This window comes from Phyllopteryx taeniolatus, chromosome 19 (assembly GCF_024500385.1).
Source record: "Phyllopteryx taeniolatus isolate TA_2022b chromosome 19, UOR_Ptae_1.2, whole genome shotgun sequence".
In the NCBI taxonomy this organism is placed as follows: Eukaryota; Metazoa; Chordata; class Actinopteri; order Syngnathiformes; family Syngnathidae; genus Phyllopteryx; species Phyllopteryx taeniolatus.
This window is the reverse complement of record NC_084520.1, coordinates 16,279,426-16,297,573: the sequence shown is the minus strand read 5'-3', so window position 1 is coordinate 16,297,573 and position 18,148 is coordinate 16,279,426. Positions and strand designations below refer to the sequence as shown.

Below are 18,148 nucleotides of genomic sequence, written 5' to 3'. Positions count from 1 at the left end.
GAGCCGCTCTAGTACGACAACAGACGGTCAATGGACAGAGAACACAAAGAACACTTTTGAGACATTGGCAAAGAATGTTGAATGTATTTTAGCCAACCTTTATTGACACATAGATGCAGTATATTATACAACACCAACATTTTTTGTGATGTGGTTTTTGTACTGTCGGTCCTCACGCTGGTCTGTTATTTTTACAAACTATTGCGCAATGTGAGGTGTTGAAAATGGCTTGCGCCCTTCGGTGATGTAATGTTGACAGCTCAACAACAACAACTTTTCCTAAAAAGTGAACATTTTACAGCATTTGCAACTCCGGCTGAAAACTTTTTTTTTTTTTTGCCTTTTTTATCACGCTTTTAGCAGCTTCTCCGTCTTTGCATGGACAGAGGTCCGCAGTTTTGAAATGATTTTCTTGCTCTTGGTTATTTTAACGTTTATCCACTCCAGCGGCTATCGTCGAAATCTTCCCTTGTGCTGCTTCGCCAAGTCGCTGATGTTTTTTTTGATCAGCGGTGGAAAGAGCGTTTGTGTTTTGATGATGAGAGCGATAATAAGCGGGGGGGGGGGGGGGGGGGGGGGGGGTGGGTCTTAGCAGCAGCCAGTGAGTGCTTCGCGTGCGGCCGCACGTAACAAACGTCGCCGCTAATGCTGACCTTCTCTTGGCAGTCGGCGGACGACATCCTGGTGGCGTCGGCGGAGTGTCCGAGTGACGACGAAGACATCGACCCGTGCGATCCCAGCTCAGGTGAGCCCCCCCCACCCCACCCAAACGCCCCCCCCGTGCACATTGAAGTTACCTAACGCCTCGGCCGCCCACGCTCCTCGCTTCCTCTCGTCCTTCCTCCTCGTTTATGCTTTCCCGCTCCTCCCTTTTTCTTCTTTCTCCTCTTTTCTCTGCTGCCGTTTTCAGCTCGAGATCATTTGCGTGCAAATGATCTCGCGTTTTATGCGCTGGCACGCAGCAGCGACACGTTTTGTAGCCGTGCTGCGGTCATGCCGGATAACTTATTACCTTGAATCGGCGCCTCGCATCGCCTTGCCGTGGAGACATGGCATCTGTAAAGCTGACCTTTGCCCAAATTACATGCCACCCCTCAAATAGACACCTCTTTTAATCACTTGCTACAAAAAAATACATTTTCCAAGCTATCCTAAGCCGCCGTGTGTCGTGGCAGACGTCGTTCCCACAACACACACAGCCTGATCGGCAGAGTGGCATCTGTAAAGCTGACATCTACGGAGAACTGTGACTATATTGAGCAATTGGGCAGAAAGCTTGTCGAGTAGATTGATTTAATCCAGAACAAACACAACAGTGTAGTGACAAGAAAATGACAGAAAATATACTAGTGCCTTGAGATTCAAATTGAATTCATTCTTATCTCAAATCATCTTTCCCCATTGAAATGAATGAATACGCCATTAATCCGTTCCGGCCTCCAGAAAAATAATGATTTTTTTTCAGTGTGTTTTTTAAGAAGGGAAATAGCACTCCATACTATTGTACTTTATAAAAATAAACTATAGTAATGACGTAATGAAATAGAATGTTAAGAATTACACCGTTTTTTTGAATTCATTGCGGCTCCTTCTGCTTTGCGTGACTTTGCCACTGGGGGCAGTATAACAGTCATGCATACGCAAACAGAGAAGAGTTTCACAGCTACTGAAAGCGACTCAGAAAGCGACAGTAGCATTGGTCCTTTTTTGCAGAGGATAAAGAATATATACCAGTGATTGTTATATTGTCTGTCCATGACTTGATTCAATATTTGTCTTCAAATGTTTGTTGCTTAAAGCGTTATAACACCGCCACGTAGATGGCATCCGTTAACCCGTCTATAGCGTTTTCCATTAAATGTTAGCATGAAGCTAACGGACGTCAAGGCAAATGTATGTTGTTTTAAATACATGTGTGCTTCTCTTAGTTTTATATCCTGTGTTTGAAATTGTAATATTTCTCTTCATTTCCCCCCCCCCCCCCCAGCACGTCCCCCCTTGCCCGAGGTGAAGGTGTTCCCAGGCCCGTCAGAGGTGGTGCGCGAGAGCAGCAGCACCACGGGCATGGTGGTGGGCATCGTGGCGGCGGCGGCCCTGTGCATCCTCATCCTGCTCTACGCCATGTACAAGTACCGCAACCGCGACGAGGGCTCGTACCACGTGGATGAAAGCCGCAACTACATCAGCAACTCGGCCACGCAGCCCAACGGCAGCGCCAAGGACAAGCCGCTGGGCATCACCAAGCTCTCCAAGAACAAGAAGAACAAGGACAAGGAGTACTACGTCTAACCTTTACGTATATATATATATATATATATATATATATATATATATATATATATATTCCCAAAAAAACTGAAGGCTCAGTGTACATAAATAGGTATATTCTCCCCAACAAGAAACACACACACACACGGACATGTTTACACACATTCAAGCAGAAACACAAACACGAACTGCTTTAAAGGGACAAAATGTACAAAACGAGCAGAGCCTCAGGACCAGGCTCCTTTTCTGACGCACCATGGAGATAAACGCATGAAAGCGGCAGGCCACGCCCACCAGCGACAAGTCGCGGGATTCGGCGCTTAAAAATGTCAGTCGTCCACTTTTGGGATTTTACAATCCCTCCGGCCATCCGGTTTCTATCGCGCTTGTTGTCATTAGGGGTCGCAGGTGTGCTGGAGCCTATCCCCGCTGACTTTGAGTACTGGTCGCCAGCCAATCACAACCAGGGCACATTTAGGCAAACAATTGACAGCTATGGTCGATATCGAATCTTCAGTGAAGCTAACTCCAGAATCAAACCCAGAACCTGTGGACTGTGAGGATGGCATGCTAACCACTAGCCCCCACCGTGCTGCGACTTTTACAATCCTTCAACGCAAAACGAGGGCGACGTGAAACGAAATCGTCATGTGCAGTCCAGCACAAACGTTGTAGTACCGAGACGGGCCTGTAGAGGCAGCATGGTGCCACTGAGCAAGGACGAGTACAAGAAGAAACAGAAGAAGCGAGATGAACTGTTAGCTTATCTGCTAACAACATTACGGTTGCAAACTGGCAAATGACTTTAGTGAGATGTTATACAAACACTACCAGTTGCTCCTCTATCTGCTTGCTGATTGGCTATCGTTTTTGGTGTTGACCACACTCATAAAGATTTGTGATTGTAAATATTGAACACATTTTACATTTTCAATAGTGGGCCGTGACTGTTTTCAGAGCAGATCAGGGAGGGGGGAAATAATCACTCATGACACACCCCACACCACAGGATAATCGCTCAGGATCATCAATCAGAAACATCTGGGAATCTGGCCTTGGCAGACTTTTTATCAGCAAGGGAGGGAAAGGTGCTCAGCTCTGGCTCGATTGTCAGATTGGTGTAGCCAGCCTTACTAGGTTGCGCTGTCGACCACACACATGGAAGGTTTAGTGATTATTACTATTGTACAGGTTTAACAATTACGATTTTCCAAGCAGATCATTGAGGGGAAAAAAAATCCTTCTTAACACACCACAGGATAATCGCTCAGTAATCGGGCCTTTGCTGATTCTGATTGCAAAGGATGTAAAATGCTGTGTGTGTATGTAGCCCACCTAGCTCAAGTATTTGTGATTATAAATATTGAACAAGTTTAACATTTACGATTTTCCAAGCAAATCAAGGAGGAAAATTCCCTCTTTACACACCACAGGATAACTTTTCAAGCTAATCTTTCAGAGACACCTGATAATCTGGCCTCTGCTGACTTTGATCACAAGTGAGTGGAATTGGCCCGATTATCCATATGTGTGTACCCGTTTTCGCAGTATCGCAGTAAATATCGGACCGAGCGCCCTCAGCGCAGCCATCCTTTGATGTTCCATTCATATCGTATTCCAAACATCACGTTGACGACTGACATTTTTATTCCTTTGCGGACATGAAGCACATACGGAAAAAAAGTGTGTGTGTGAGTGAGTGAGTGAGAGACGGTGTGTAGCGGGAGCACCAAAAACAAAAAAAATCAAACGCAGCAAGATGATCCGAGCCCTTTCGAGTATCTTCCCAACGACAGCAACAAGAAAAGGAAGAAGCACACGAGCGCCAGGACGGGGAATCAGGGTGCGGCCGCCAAAGCCGGCGGATGATTAGTTTCTGACGGAAAAAGTGTGGGACATTTGAGCCCTGGCAGACGTCACATGCTACCTACACACTCAACACGCGAGGACCTGCACTTTCTCCAAAAGACGACAACGATGAGGAAGAAGTACTGACTCTCTGGGGAGTGGTTTGTCATTGCACGTGAAATTCTGGATTTGTACCGCAGACATGCGGAGACGCCCTCCGCCATCTTAGATTCCAAGAGACAAAATGTCCACCACGGAGCCTGTGGGGAAAACTTGGGTTGACGCCATTGGCTCTCGCCTCCTTTTTGTCTTTTTTTGTGCCCCCCAACGCGATATACAGTTGTACCTTGACCTACGAGTAGAATCATGTGTATCTCAAATCATCTTTCCCCATTGAAATGAATGGAAATGCCATTAATTCGTTCCAATCCCCCCCAAAAAATGTTATAGCCTTTTTTGTTTTTTGCCAAGAAAAATTGCTTACATACATAAATTACATTACAGAGATAAATATTATTGTAATGTATTTTAACAGCAAATTGAATTTGAAATCAGAAGTCCTGGAAAATAGTGACAACAAAATAAGTCCTTGCTCGTGAATTTCAACAGTGGCGGGTAGCACCGCCACTCCCGCTAGCCACTGGCGGGGAAAAGTTTATGTCAGCAAACCTGTTGACGAATATATTTTGATCGGGAAAATGTTCACGCAGCAGAACTAAAGAAAGAAACAAACCAAATCTGTGGCTTGTTAAAATGCTGAGCGGCCTCGTTAACTGCGGGTGAAAATGTGGCTTGTGAATTTGACGCACCGCAGACAAGAAGCGCGTCGTCAACAACTCTGCCAAATAACACGGAGCGAAAAATCGACAGAGCGGAAAACTGGCAAGTTGCGTCACTTGTAAGTCAAGGTACGACTTCGTATCCACTCGTATATCGGTGCCATAACGCAAGTTCTCCAGTTCTTCCACGCGATGCATGCCGGCAGAACGCGACGAAAAGCAAGTGCGCGTGTGTGCGCGTGTGCGAGACCACCCCACTGTCCGACCCGTCGTCCTTATCTTTTTTGTTTTCCTTTCCCCTGCTTCATATTCTCCGTAAGGCTTCTCTTCATCTCTCTTCTTCATCTTCGACCATGCTATGATTTTTTACATGTGTACACTTTTTCTACAGTATTTTGCGTTGATTTTTATTGTTACGGTTCTTTGATGAACATAAAAAGTGGAAATTTATTATGGGGAAAAAAAATAGTTTTGAAGATTAATGAGTAAATAAAATATTACCCAAGTGAGCCGGCCGCTGTGTGTGTGTGTGTGTGTGTGTGGGTGTGTGTGGGTCGAGGTGGAGAAGCTACGATGACAAAATATAATAATAATAAATTACAGCGGCAGGCCATGTATATGGTACCGGACGAAATCCACTACTATCATGTGGCAATTATAGAAATGTCAAATTTGAAAAAAGGGAAGCGCTGTAAGTCCTTTCCGGATGCACACAGTATCACTTTTTCCACATGTTTTATGTTACATGGTTATGTTAATATGGAACCTGTGAATCTTTTGACTCACACCTTCCTACCGTGCACAGATTCCCGAGTCTCTGCAACATTTGAATCAAGAAGCTCATGTCGTCACGCACGCGCGCACACACTGCAGCACGTCTCCTTTTGAATGATCTCCTCTTTATAAGTCTGCTTTTTTTTTTTTTTTTTGTGGAGAGCACCTCTTACATTTTAATCGCCTTTTTTTGTGTGAGCGCTGAGGTCGTCCTCGCGGGCAAACAGAATATTTTGTCAGCCGCAATCAAAGCTCGCACCAGACTCAACACGCCGTCCTGTTTTTTTTTTTTTTTTTTTATTGTCGACTTTATTGCTACCAATGAGACACAAATGGACAGGTAATTGTCCTGCCTGCCCCCCCCCCCCACCCCCGCACAGTGTAGCATGAAAGTGAAGCAAAGCTAGCTTGTCAATCAATAGCGCGTGGACCTCCTCCAAACCCAAACGATCTTTATTTGAATCGTGAGCCAAACGATCTTTATTTGAATGGTGTGGTTGTGTTAATAGAGTTTCCTGCTTTAAAGGGAGTTGGGAAATGTTGCTGCCTTGAATACACAGAATGGCCAAAACTGAAACGGTAATTTCGCGTCACCCGTCTGTCGAGTATACGTGGTTTAAATTTGGTAGCGATTGGACAAAACGTCTAGGCATAAGTTGTTGCTTTTTTGCTGGAAATGGCTAAAATAACCCAAAAATGGACTTCAGTTCAATTAGCGTGACAATGTCATTTCTGCTGAGTCATGTTACTCACAATTTTTTTTCTCTTCCTCTTGATGGCTAAAAAGGTTTTGGTAACAGGTTTGCGCGTATGTTGAGAGACACAACTTCAGACCATATTTACTATTATTTAAAATATGTCCATGATAAAACTAAAAGTTTGAAGTATTTAAAACATGTTTTATCAGTTTTTCATGAAAACGGGGTGGGGGGGGGCGTTCGAGAAAGAACCCGCCCACAAACAAAGCTTGTGATTCTCATTCCACTTCATTCTCAACTTGGAGTGTTTGTGTAAGATGTCCACGCTGCGTTAGAGTGACGAGAAAAAAAAAGAAACTCGGCGACAATTGGAGTATGATGACCTTCAGGAAGATGAAGACGAAGATGATGGTGGCGGTGGCGGTGGCGGTGGCGGTCATCACTGTGGAGGTCCAGACGACGTCTTGGTCCCAACGAGCTGTGGGCTTGTGTCATTACGTCTGCGCATCGGACACCGACATTCCCACCAATATTTCATCGGACACGCAATGCCTGTGAGTAACACACACACACACACACACACAAAATACAACTACACAAACAATAACAACAGAACAAGTTTTTTTGTGTTTGTTTTTCTTTTTGTGAATTTTTCTGTATCTATCTTTTTCTGTGGAAAAACTTAACAGGCCACTGCAAAATTATTCATTCTGGTATTCAAACATTTATCATTTTGACCTTATGTTCACTTGCACACAGCATTCAAGGTTTGCTTTTTTTTTGTGCAGTAATATTTGTTTTTAATTTTACACTATGTTTATGTTAGCATTTTTTTTAATAATTATGTTTTTATTTGTTTTACGTTCAGTTGTTTATGTGAGCTTTTTTTTTTTTTTTGAATTATGTAATATTTGTTCTAATTCTTTTGCATAAGATTGAAAACATTCTAACCCACTGTAGCATCACACAAAAAAAGTCATTTGTCTCGGAAACATACAAATAACAATTTTACGTTGTCTCTTTGGTAACATTTGCACATTTGACTCTCTTTGTTTTTGGATTGGAAGAAACTTCCTATACTAGGATACTGGTAGTAAACATTTGAGAAGGGGTGTGATCTTGACAACAAAAATAAAAAATACAAAATTGCACATCTACAGTATATGCATGACCATAATCACGAAATGCACACACACACATTTATACGTACGTACTTGGCACAAGTTGCCCAGCTGGCGATGTGTGTGTTCCCTCCAAGGTCAAGGCAGCTGCGTGCAGGTGTGATCTGGTGCAAAAAAAAAAGAAATAAATGTGAAGGACAAACCTCCCTGATTGCATCCAAAACACACACGCACACACACGAAGACACTAGTAGTGATCCAAGAGTGTGCATTTGTGTGTCAACAGGGAGGCGCAGAAGACCCAAATTCGAGTGATCCGTCGCGGTGCGTTCACTGGCCTTCAGAAACTCAGGAAAGTGTGAGTGGGAATGACAGCTTGTTAGAATCAATCATGAGAATTTAGTAGGAAATGGCACAAACATTTGGTGAAATTTGCCAGCAATGACACACAAAAAATGTAGGAAATCGTACCAACATTTTGGAAACATTTTGTCAGCAATGGTGCACAGTAAATGCTATAGATTAGTTTTTTTTGCAAAAAATTGCAATCAGTGGTGCATAAAAAAATGCTTTAAAGCAATCAATTTATAAAAAGAAATCTTTCAAATATTAAAAAAAACATCACCAACATTCTTTGAATCAGTCATTAGAAAGTAGTAGGAAATTGTGAAAATTTCCCAGTAATGGTGAACATAAAATTCATCTAATCAGTCCTGAGAATATAGTAAGAAATCATGAGAAAATTGTGCAAAATCTTTCCAGCAATTGCACCAATTTTGTAGGGAATCATACTGAACGTCTTCAGACATTTGCCAGCAAGGGTGCACTGAAAATGCTTGGAATCTCTCATGAGCATTTTGTCAGAAATCGTGCAAAAACTTGCCAGCAATGAATGTTCCCGTGAAAAAAATTTTACATTAAAAAAAGGCCTCCACACACTCCAGAAATCTGCCAACAAAAATCCACTTAAAATGGCTGCCAGATACTCCACAAAAATGTAGAACTTTGATCAAGTTATGGCATGCATTGTTTCTATTATTATGCATTGTTGTTGTTTTTTTTGGGGGGGGGGGGGGGTTTGTCGAAAATCCTACTGAATTTTCATCATTTGTGCCAAACTGCAGGAACATTGTTGACAACGGCGTCCTGAAGACTGTGGCCGGCTTGGCCTTCTCCCGCCTTCCTCGGCTGGCCGACATGTAAGCGCCGCGCACGGGAGCCATTGTTATGGAATTGGACTTTTATCCGCAGTGTTTCGTCTTCATTGCGGAACGTGACGAACTCTGAAGGGTGGGAGAGATTGGTTGCCGAGCCCCAGTCTCAACAGGAAGTAGAGAATAAAGTCACGTGTGAGAGTTTTGTGTGGTTGTAGTAGACCGCAGATTTTCCGGATCTTATCGCAACCTCTGCCAAGGCCAGACGTGTCCATCTGGCTCGGGCGCGATAAATAACGACATGCTGTTCTGCTCCCGTCCTGTAGATGGCAGTAAAGCGCGTGCTAACAAACAGCTAAAAAGATGTTCGTACCTGGAAATGCCCCACTTAGCTCCGGAGCGAGCAGACTGCAACGAAATAAAATTGCACCAAAAAAACCTGACCACTGCCCCACCTGGCCCCATGCAAGAAGATGCTAATGGGGGGAAGTGAATGAAAGTAAATCCAGCTTTTCATATTCTGACTAACCCGCTAGCGAGCCTGCTCACAAACCAACAAAATGGCAAGTTAGCCTTTTTTTTTTTTTTTCTTCCTACCATTGCTTTATCTGGTGGGTCACTGCCAGTGTCAACCAATTATAACATGTAAAAAGGCTCATGAAAATAGCCTAGGATGTTTTTTTCATAATCTGTCTAACTAAATAGCTAGCTAGTTAGCTAGCTGGCTAACCCACAAAATGGCAAGTTAGCATTTTTTCCCTACCATTGTACTTATTGCTGATTGTAATGTAGAAAAAGAAGTTCCTGAAAATAAAATCCAAGTATTTTTTTTTTTCATAATTCAGCTAACTAGCTAGCCTGCTAGCTAACCAACAAAATGTCCAGTTAGTATTTTTTCCTACCACTGCGCTTATCTGGTGGGTCACTGACCCACATTGCTATGAAGCCAGCAAACTGTAATATGAAAAAAGTTCAAATATAACAAACGGGGGAAAAAAATCCCCAAAAATGGTCACAATTTAAGGAGATGACACAAGTTGATATCACGAAAAGCTGGCAAATTTTCAACCTGATAATAAATGAAAATAAACACTTTTTTGTTTGTTTCTTGCAGCTTCATCTCAGCAAACAGCGCATTGGAGTCAATTGGAGCGTTCGCGTTCTCGGATCTTCCTGAACTCAGCGAGCTGTGAGTTCTGCTGCCAACGCTGCCGTGAAAAAGAATCACATTCATAATAAAAATATATATAACTTTGTTTGAAGTTAGCGAATCTCGCTGCGCTGTTCCGCGTCTTCCAGGACCATCACCAAGTCCAAGCACCTGACGTACATCCACAAAGATGCCTTCAAGGACCTCGTCAAGCTACAGCACCTGTGAGTAGCGTTGCAAGCGCTGGCTTGACATCTAGGCGATAAAAACGTGTTCTCTAGCTTTGCTAACATTGCAAAACAAATTTTGGAAAAATGCTACATTAGCTAATGGTGACAAGGGGGAAAAAATGAAACTTACTTGTATGTACATTTACTTGAATGCAACACACATTATTACAAATTCTTCTTGGAGCTGACAACAATCAAATCTCCCTGGATTTGATTTTCACTAACTTTCTTTCCACGTTACAGTCAACTTGTATTGGGACGAAGTGGGGCAGTGACCCACGAGATAGATCAGGAAAAAAACGTGCTAACTGGCCATTTTGTTGGTTAGCTAGCTGGCTAGCGAGCTTTTCATATTACGATAAAAAAAAAAATATTTTCACTATTTATGTATTTATTTGTTTTTTGCACATTACAAAACGTTACAGAAAAAGTAACAAGCCTATTTTGACAAAGTAATAAGTAGAAAGCCGTTTTACACACATAATGAGCGGAGTGTACTTTTGCAGGATCATATCCCACACGGGAATCACGGCATTCCCTGATTTCTCCAAGATGCACTCGGCCGCTGACTACTTACTGCTGTAAGCGTGCGCGCACACACACACACGCATACACACACTTCTACATTTTATGTTTGAATGTGTATTTCCATCCTTGCGCGTTGCCTAGCGACCTGCACGACAACAGCCGCATACAGGAAGTGCCCGCCAACGCCTTCAACGGCGTCTGCACGCAAACCATCAGAGACATGTGAGACGTCTACTTTTTTTTCTTTTAGAGTTTTTTTTTCTATTATTTTTATTTCATTTTTTATTTGGCCACCTGCAAAACACCACTATTGTACAAAAACAGATTTTTTTTTTTATTAATTATTTTTTTCTAATCTTCTTTTATTATTTATTGACATTTGTTATTGTCGCTGTATTGTATTATAATAATTATGATATTATTATTGTTATTATATCTTCAAGTTACCTGCATACACCACTGGTATGATTTTGTATCATTTAAATAATTGAATATTTAAATTAATTATTATTATTGCATTCATATACAACTAGTTGGAGCTGCAAAAAAAAAGAGCTCTAATACTTGAAATAATAAGCGCAATTGAGCCACACAAATATGATCAAGTATGAAAAGTGCTTTTTTTTTTTTTTTTTTTTTTTTTGGCGACGACAGACGGCTAACCAGGAATGGCATCAAGACGGTGGCGAGAGACGCCTTCAACGACACAAAGATGCACAGATTGTGAGTCACAGCGATGGTACATTTTGGGAAATATGAAATGAATCATAATCGCATTTCTCTCGCTCTCACACCGTAAGGTCTCTGAAGGGCAACCGGCAGCTTAGTCACATCCATCCCGACGCCTTCGCGGGTTCCAGTGAGTTGGTCTTACTGTAAGCGTGATTCTTCCGAGTGAACATATATACATTTTAGAAAATATAAAGTCGCACCTTGACTTACGAGTTGAATTTGTTCTGTGACCACGATCATAACTTAAATCAAGGTTTCGCATTGAAAAGAATGGAAATTGTATTAATCCGTTCCAGCACCCAAAAAAGAATATCTGCATTTTTTGTTCACGAAAAAAACGGAAAAACGCGAGCACATAATACAACAGTGAACCCTGAATATTTGCGGTTCAGCATTCGTAAATTTGAGTTTATTCGCTGAAAATCTCGTGCAAGGGGCAACGCAACTGAAGTATTACTTTGGCGCCATCTTGTGGTATTGTCGTGCTGCTGTTAGGTTTAATTCATTGATGGGGTTTTTTTTCATTTGGCATTTGAGATGTCCTGTTTTGTTGGCAGACCTTGAACACACCATGTAAGAGGCAAAAAAAAAAACAAACGTATCTTTTTGCTTCTCTCCTGCTACAGCTACTAATAATAGTCTGTGTAGTCTACTTTAGTTCCAGTTACAATTTGCCTGTATCCCCTAACATTTATTATTGCGTGTACATGCCAAAATGTGAGTTCAATGACTTCATTTTGTGACGTGCTATTGCGCATATTTGTGATGTCACGCCAGTTTGTGCTAGCGTGTTATTTTTTCCAGTATGCTAGCTAATACTATTATTGGGCCTATTGTGAAGGTCGTTTGTTTGTGTTGATTAATTTAACTATGAACTGATGGTGGCCAAATGTTCACTGTCGCCAACTAGTGGCGGAGTGTCTGAAGCTTACCCGTAAGTTACATTTTTCCCCCGCAACACAAAGCAAAAACTCGACCCGGCGACAACTCGTAACTTGAAAAGCTTGTAAATTGAGGCACTCGTAACTCAAAGTACCACTTTATCTCGTTCTGATTCATACCTCCTCCGTGACCCTTCCGTCTTAGCGACATCTCGCAAACGGCGCTGAGCTCACTTCCGGACGCCATCTTGGGCGGCCTCCGCAGTCTGATTGCCGAGTCTGCGCCGGGCCTGAAGGAGCTTCCTCCTCGGCGAGCCTTCGCCAGGCTGCGCGAGGCTCGCGTCACCTACCCGTCGCACTGCTGCGTCTTCCGACCCGTAAACAAAAACAGGTACGCTGTGCTCATCTGTGCCGGTTACGTAATCCCTCGTTTATCGCCAGACCACCCTTGCAATAGACGCACTGTGTGAAGTAAGAACCAAATATTTATGCCACTATTCATGTTGATTTTAAAGTTTCCTGCATAGATACAGTATCATCACCAACAAACAATACAGTATATGCATGTGCAAGTTCTACACCATAGTAACTAGGACTGAATGTGTGTATGCCTCTAAATGGCAGGTCTGTTCTGTTTAGCGACATCGAAGTAAACATATTAGGATGTATTATTGGATAGCTATTTCCTGGCTATAGCATTAGCCGCTATGTAATGCCGTAACTGTGTCAGTGGGGGCTCCCGACAAGTGTGCTAAGAATGTGCAATTGATTACAGTATTTTGTGACCTTTTGTTTAATAAAGCGATTGGAAGAGCACCAGCAGCTGTTTCCTTCCCGCCCCATCCAAACCACCTGTTGTGGATTACAATTTGTTCCAAAAGGCCGTGGTAGGCTGTATTGAATTAGCTAATGAGGTTTACTTTACCAGAGACATGCAGTTGTGTAACCGCACTGTACTATACTGTACATTTGTGTACAATCAAAAAATCCCCGATGCACTGAACCCGCAATAAGTTTACCGCGGTATCGCGAGGGACGATTGTACACGCTGGATCGCAATGAGGGCTGTTCCTAATATTTTGGCTCCGCCTTGTAATGAGACGTCCATCCATCCATTTTCTACAGCGCTTATCCTTATTTGGGTCATATCAAACAACTCCACCCATCCATCCATTATCTGAGCCGCTTCTCCTCACTAGGGTCGCGGGCATGCTGGAGCCTATCCCAGCTATCGTCGGGCGGGAGGCGGGGTACACCCTGAACTGGTCGCCAGCCAATCGCAGGGCACATACAAACAAACAACCATTCGCACTCACGTTCACACCTACGGGCAATTTAGAGTCCTCAATCAACCGAGCACGCATGTTTTTGGGACGTGGGAGGAAACCGGAGAGCCCGGAGCAAAGCCATGTAGGCACGGGGAGAACATGCAAACGCCACAAACGGGGATTGAACCCCGGTCACCAGAACTGTGCGGCAGACGCTCTAACCAGTCGTGCACTGTTCCGCCACAATTTAAGTTGTGTTGTTAAAAAAAAATAATAATAATAAATAAAAAAAATGGAACACTAAGTAACATATACGAGTTTGTTGTTTTGGACAAGCTAAGCTAAGACAGAGCAAAGCTTCTCTTCTGGTTTGTTGATTTATATTCCTAACTTTTCCGAACAATTCCCAGTTGTGCGGCCTTTCATGTTTTGCTCACAAAGAAAGCTATTTCAGACCCGACCGTGTTCCAGTGTTAATTTTAGTTCCAAGCACCGGATGTGCTCGCTGCCGGGGGCCCGCGAGGAGGCCGCCTTCTTCCGGGACCACTGCTCGGGGGACTACGACCCCACCTGCAGCCCGGCGCCGGACGACTTCAACCCCTGCGAGGACATCATGAGCGGCGCCCCGCTGCGGGCTCTCATCTGGGTGGTGTCCGTGCTGGCTCTGCTCGGCAACGCGGTCGTGCTGCTCGTCTTGTTAGGTAGCGCCCACTCTATATCACTATACACACTTACATAGATACATACTCTATGTACATGTATATACAGTATATCATCTACACATCTAATACATGTAACTAGTTATAGATCTGTTTATCCATGAAACCAGCTACACTGTCCAATGAAATGTGTCGAGCTTTGCGTTTGTGAGCACGAGCTCCTTGAAGGTGTCAAGAGCAGCATTGTTGTTGTTCGCGCGTCCCCTAACGAGCGAAGCGCGTGCCACTGTGCGCGGTCCAGGCAGCGCGTCCAAGCTGACGGTGCCGCGCTTCCTCATGTGCCACCTGGCGTTCGCCGACCTGTGCATGGGCGTGTACCTCCTGGTCATCGCCGCCATGGACGCGCTCACCCGGGGACGCTACCACAACCACGCCATCGACTGGCAGACGGGCCTGGGATGCGCGGCCGCCGGCTTCTTCACCGTACGTACTCGCCATGACGTCACACGTATAGCGCCGCCTTGAGATTGGAGTGACACGTTTTTCATCGTTCGGCCGATTTTTTTTGCTTCGACTTGCGAGCAAAAATTTGAGATACGATTAGCGGTTTGGCCGATAGTGAACCATTAAAAAAAAAAAAAAAAAAAAGAAACAAAGTCTTCAAACTGTTGATTGCCAGTTGAGGTTTACTGTCAAACAAAGAGAATTACACGTTGTGGTGAAAACAAGCACATAGCATCTATGTGGCGGTCTCATATCTCGTTTTAAGCAATGAATATTTGAACAGAGACAGTGGAGCAACACATGCAGACAGACAATATAACAATACTCAGACAAATATTATCAATCCTCTGCAAAAAAACGACTACTATTGCTGCAGCTTATTGAGTCGCTTACAGTAAGTGTGAAACTCTTCTTTGTGTCAGTATGACATTATTATACTGCCCCCGGTAGCCACAGTGCACACACCAGAAGGAGCCACAATGAATTAGTCATAATGCACAAATTGTTTCATTGTTTACATTCTATTCAATTATGTTATTACTAAGGATGGGCAAGTACCAATACCAGCCTTATTTTAAGGTATCAGGTATACGCGAAGGCTCGCCACTCAAACATTTTTGACGTTAACTTAAGTCCTCCTCGCCAGTAGTTGGCGCAACACTGCAGCGGTTTGACACACTGGCAAACCATCATGTGCATTAGAAAAAAAGAAAAGTCTTGTTCATTGAAATTTAGTGTAACTTGGTATCAGTGAGGACTCGAGTGGTATGACTTCATTTTTATAGCGTTTTTTTTTTTTCATATTCAAAAAGCGCACACAATACAAAAAACAAATGGTTGCGTTTTTGGGGAGGCCGGAAGAGATTCATGGCATTGTGTGTGTGTGCGTGCGCGCGCGCTAGGTGTTCGCCAGCGAGCTGTCTGTGTTCACGCTGACGGCCATCACGCTGGAGCGCTGGCACACCATCACGCACGCGCTGCGTCTGGACCGCAAGTTCCGGCTGAGGCACGCCTGCGCCGTGATGACGGCCGGCTGGATCTTCTCCTGCCTCGCCGCGACATTGCCCGCGCTGGGCGTCAGCAGCTACAGCAAGGTGTGAATGGGAAAGACCGATGTGATATAGAAGTAAATTGAGTTCCGAGCTCGGTCACAAAATCAATGAAACTCGTAATTCTAGTTGCCACTGTACTTTTGATATATATTTGTAACAACACAATGAATTGTCTTTGATGAGAGTTCCCATTGGGGGGTGTCCCTAATCAAGTGTCCTCGTGGTCAGGTGAGCATCTGCCTGCCGATGGACGTGGAGTCGGTGTGGTCTCAGGCCTACGTGGTGTCGCTGCTTCTGCTCAACATTGTTGCGTTCGCGTGCGTGTGCGCCTGCTACCTCAGCATCTACCTGGCGGTGCGCCACCCGTCGGGCGCGCCGGCCCGCGCCGACGCCCGCCTGGCCCAGCGCATGGCCGTGCTGGTGTTCACCGACTTCCTGTGCATGGCGCCCATCTCCTTCTTCGCCGTGTCGGCGGCGCTCAAGCGACCGCTCATCACCGTGTCGGACACCAAGCTACTCCTGGTGCTCTTCTACCCCATCAACTCGTGCGCCAACCCCTTCCTCTACGCCTTCTTCACGCGCGCCTTCCGCCGCGACTTCGTCCTGCTGGCGGCGCGCTTCGGCCTGTGCAAGGCGCGCGCCCACGGCTACCGCGCCGACAGCTCGTCGTGCCAGCAGCCGGCGTGGGCGACGCCCAAGAGCGCCCCCGTGGGCGTGTGCTTGATGGCGGTCGGGAAACGCGACAGATGACGTTGCGACACCAGCTACACCTCCACGGTCCCGTGACGTTCGATGCGAGACGCGGACGGACACGTTTAGAACGACTGCGGCACCGATGCATTAATTGACGCTCTATTACGGGCATTTGACGTGTTCATCGGCACGAAATGGCTGACTCTCCTTCCGGTTTGACAATTGAAACACAAATTGCCCACTAATTCCGCTTTTTCTACCGCGAACCCCTTCAACATCCAGACAGAGTACAAAAAGATACCAAAAACTCAAAACGAGGCCAGGTTTAGTCAGATGTCAAAGATGGCGCACCCCCCCGCCTGCCCCTCACACACTGTGAAAAAAAATCCAAACAAGGCCAGGTTTCGTTGAGTGTCAAACGTGGCGCACCCTCCTCCAACCTTCACAAAAATAAAAGTAACAAGATTTGTAAAAATAAAGCCAGGTTTAGGTGCATGCACCCCTGCCCTGCACACACCATCAACAAAAATGTAAAAACAAAGTCAGGTTTACTTACTATCAAAATACAAACTTTGTTGAGTGCACCACCATCTGCCGCTTGCACACCATCCAAAAAACAAACAAACAGACCAGCTTCAGTTGCTGACAAACTGTTTTGTCACCAATTCACCATCTGAAGGCATCAACATAAACAGAAGACAGAAAATACAATTTCACATTTAGCATTCATTTCAACATATGTTTAAATAACAATAATGCTTTTCCTTTATACATACTGTACATATATAATATTGTTAATTGTGCTTTGGTCCTTTGAAAGGCGCAACGTAAACACAAGTCATGTGTCATATGTTGTTACCTCATCATAACATGTAGCGCTTGTAAATGTTGTCCTTTGTTCTGCCTTTATAAACGTGCTCTTTTAACCATGTACGTGCCTGAGCAGTTTCGTGCGTGCGCATGTTTGTGAGCTGTCGTTATCTTGAAGCCAAGCTATCCTTCACGGCCTCCGAGGCAATCAAGGGCAAAGCGACCCCACCAATCTCAGCTACTTTTTTTTTTTACGCAGGATGCACACACACACACACACACACACACGCACACACTGAGAGGCAACAACTGTCAACATCACACGTGATGCCATTAAGTCTCGCGGGACTTGAGCATAATTACACGATGCAATAGAGTACATTACACACCACGCAACTGGTTAATTTCAGCAATAGCTGTGAACAGCCACTAGATGGCAGCATTGCTCTTCTCACTTCCCATCTTTGTTGGGTTAGTAGTTTGGCTTTGTTTGGGTTTTATTATGACATTTACTTTGCTTGTATGATCTTTAGGAAACTTACAAATTTTACCTGTTATTAGTTAAATAGATATTAACATTTTTGTATGTTACCTTTTGTGTGAAACGTAAAGAAAAATATATATTGAGGGGGGAAAATGTTACCTTTATAGTTAGACCACCAACTGATGAATTTCCGCTGCTTTTCGTATATATGTGTTTCTTTGCATTAATAAAAATAAGATTTTTAAAAACAATATTCAGTGTTATTCCACTTCATTATGCATTTTTTTTCACAATTCTAAACAGTTCCAAGGTGTCTTAATAACATGTCCATGGCATGGTTTCGTCAAAATACCCCAAGGATCAAGAATTAACTTTAAATTTAGTTTGCATTTTGCAATGTCGGCACGGTGGCCGACTGGTTAGAGCGTTAGCCTCACAGTTCTGAGGTGCGGGGTTCAATCCCCGTCCCCGCCTGTGTGGAGTTTGCATGTTCTCCCCGTGCCTGCGTGGGTTTT

The 18,148-nt window shown here is 44.1% G+C and overlaps 2 protein-coding genes across 13 annotated transcripts in view; both read left to right on the top strand.

Moving 5' to 3' along the window:
- Positions 1-5,404, top strand: part of nrxn1a (neurexin 1a) — an 87,125-nt gene extending 81,721 nt beyond the window's left edge. For all 12 annotated transcript variants that reach the window (XM_061756963.1, XM_061756970.1, XM_061756967.1 and 9 more), the window contains 2 exons: positions 667-745; positions 1,988-5,404. In XM_061756963.1, coding sequence (XP_061612947.1) covers positions 667-745; positions 1,988-2,289 — 381 coding nt within the window. In that variant the 3' untranslated portion in view covers positions 2,290-5,404. The remainder of the gene's footprint in view (positions 1-666; positions 746-1,987) is intronic.
- A 1,231-nt stretch (positions 5,405-6,635) lies between these two features.
- Positions 6,636-17,270, top strand: fshr (follicle stimulating hormone receptor). Its single transcript, XM_061756991.1, has 14 exons — positions 6,636-6,921; positions 7,775-7,846; positions 8,613-8,687; positions 9,757-9,831; positions 9,942-10,016; positions 10,529-10,603; positions 10,692-10,772; positions 11,205-11,273; positions 11,351-11,425; positions 12,369-12,554; positions 13,903-14,132; positions 14,392-14,573; positions 15,497-15,688; positions 15,875-17,270. The coding sequence occupies exons 1-14, from the start codon at positions 6,743-6,745 to the stop codon at positions 16,394-16,396; spliced, it is 2,088 nt and encodes a 695-aa protein (XP_061612975.1). The 5' UTR covers positions 6,636-6,742; the 3' UTR covers positions 16,397-17,270.
- Positions 17,271-18,148: the final 878 nt, after the last annotated feature.

What these genes read in the sequence shown, in the direction of transcription:
- fshr (XM_061756991.1), top strand. Translation starts at nt 6,743, where the DNA reads ATGATGACCTTCAGGAAGATGAAGACGAAGATGATGGTGGCGGTGGCG. An exon ending in TCATCGGACACGCAATGCCT is followed by an intron (nt 6,922 to 7,774) that starts GTGAGTAACACA and finishes GTGTGTCAACAG; the next exon opens with GGAGGCGCAGAAGACCCAAA. An exon ending in CTTCCTGAACTCAGCGAGCT is followed by an intron (nt 9,832 to 9,941) that starts GTGAGTTCTGCT and finishes CGCGTCTTCCAG; the next exon opens with GACCATCACCAAGTCCAAGC.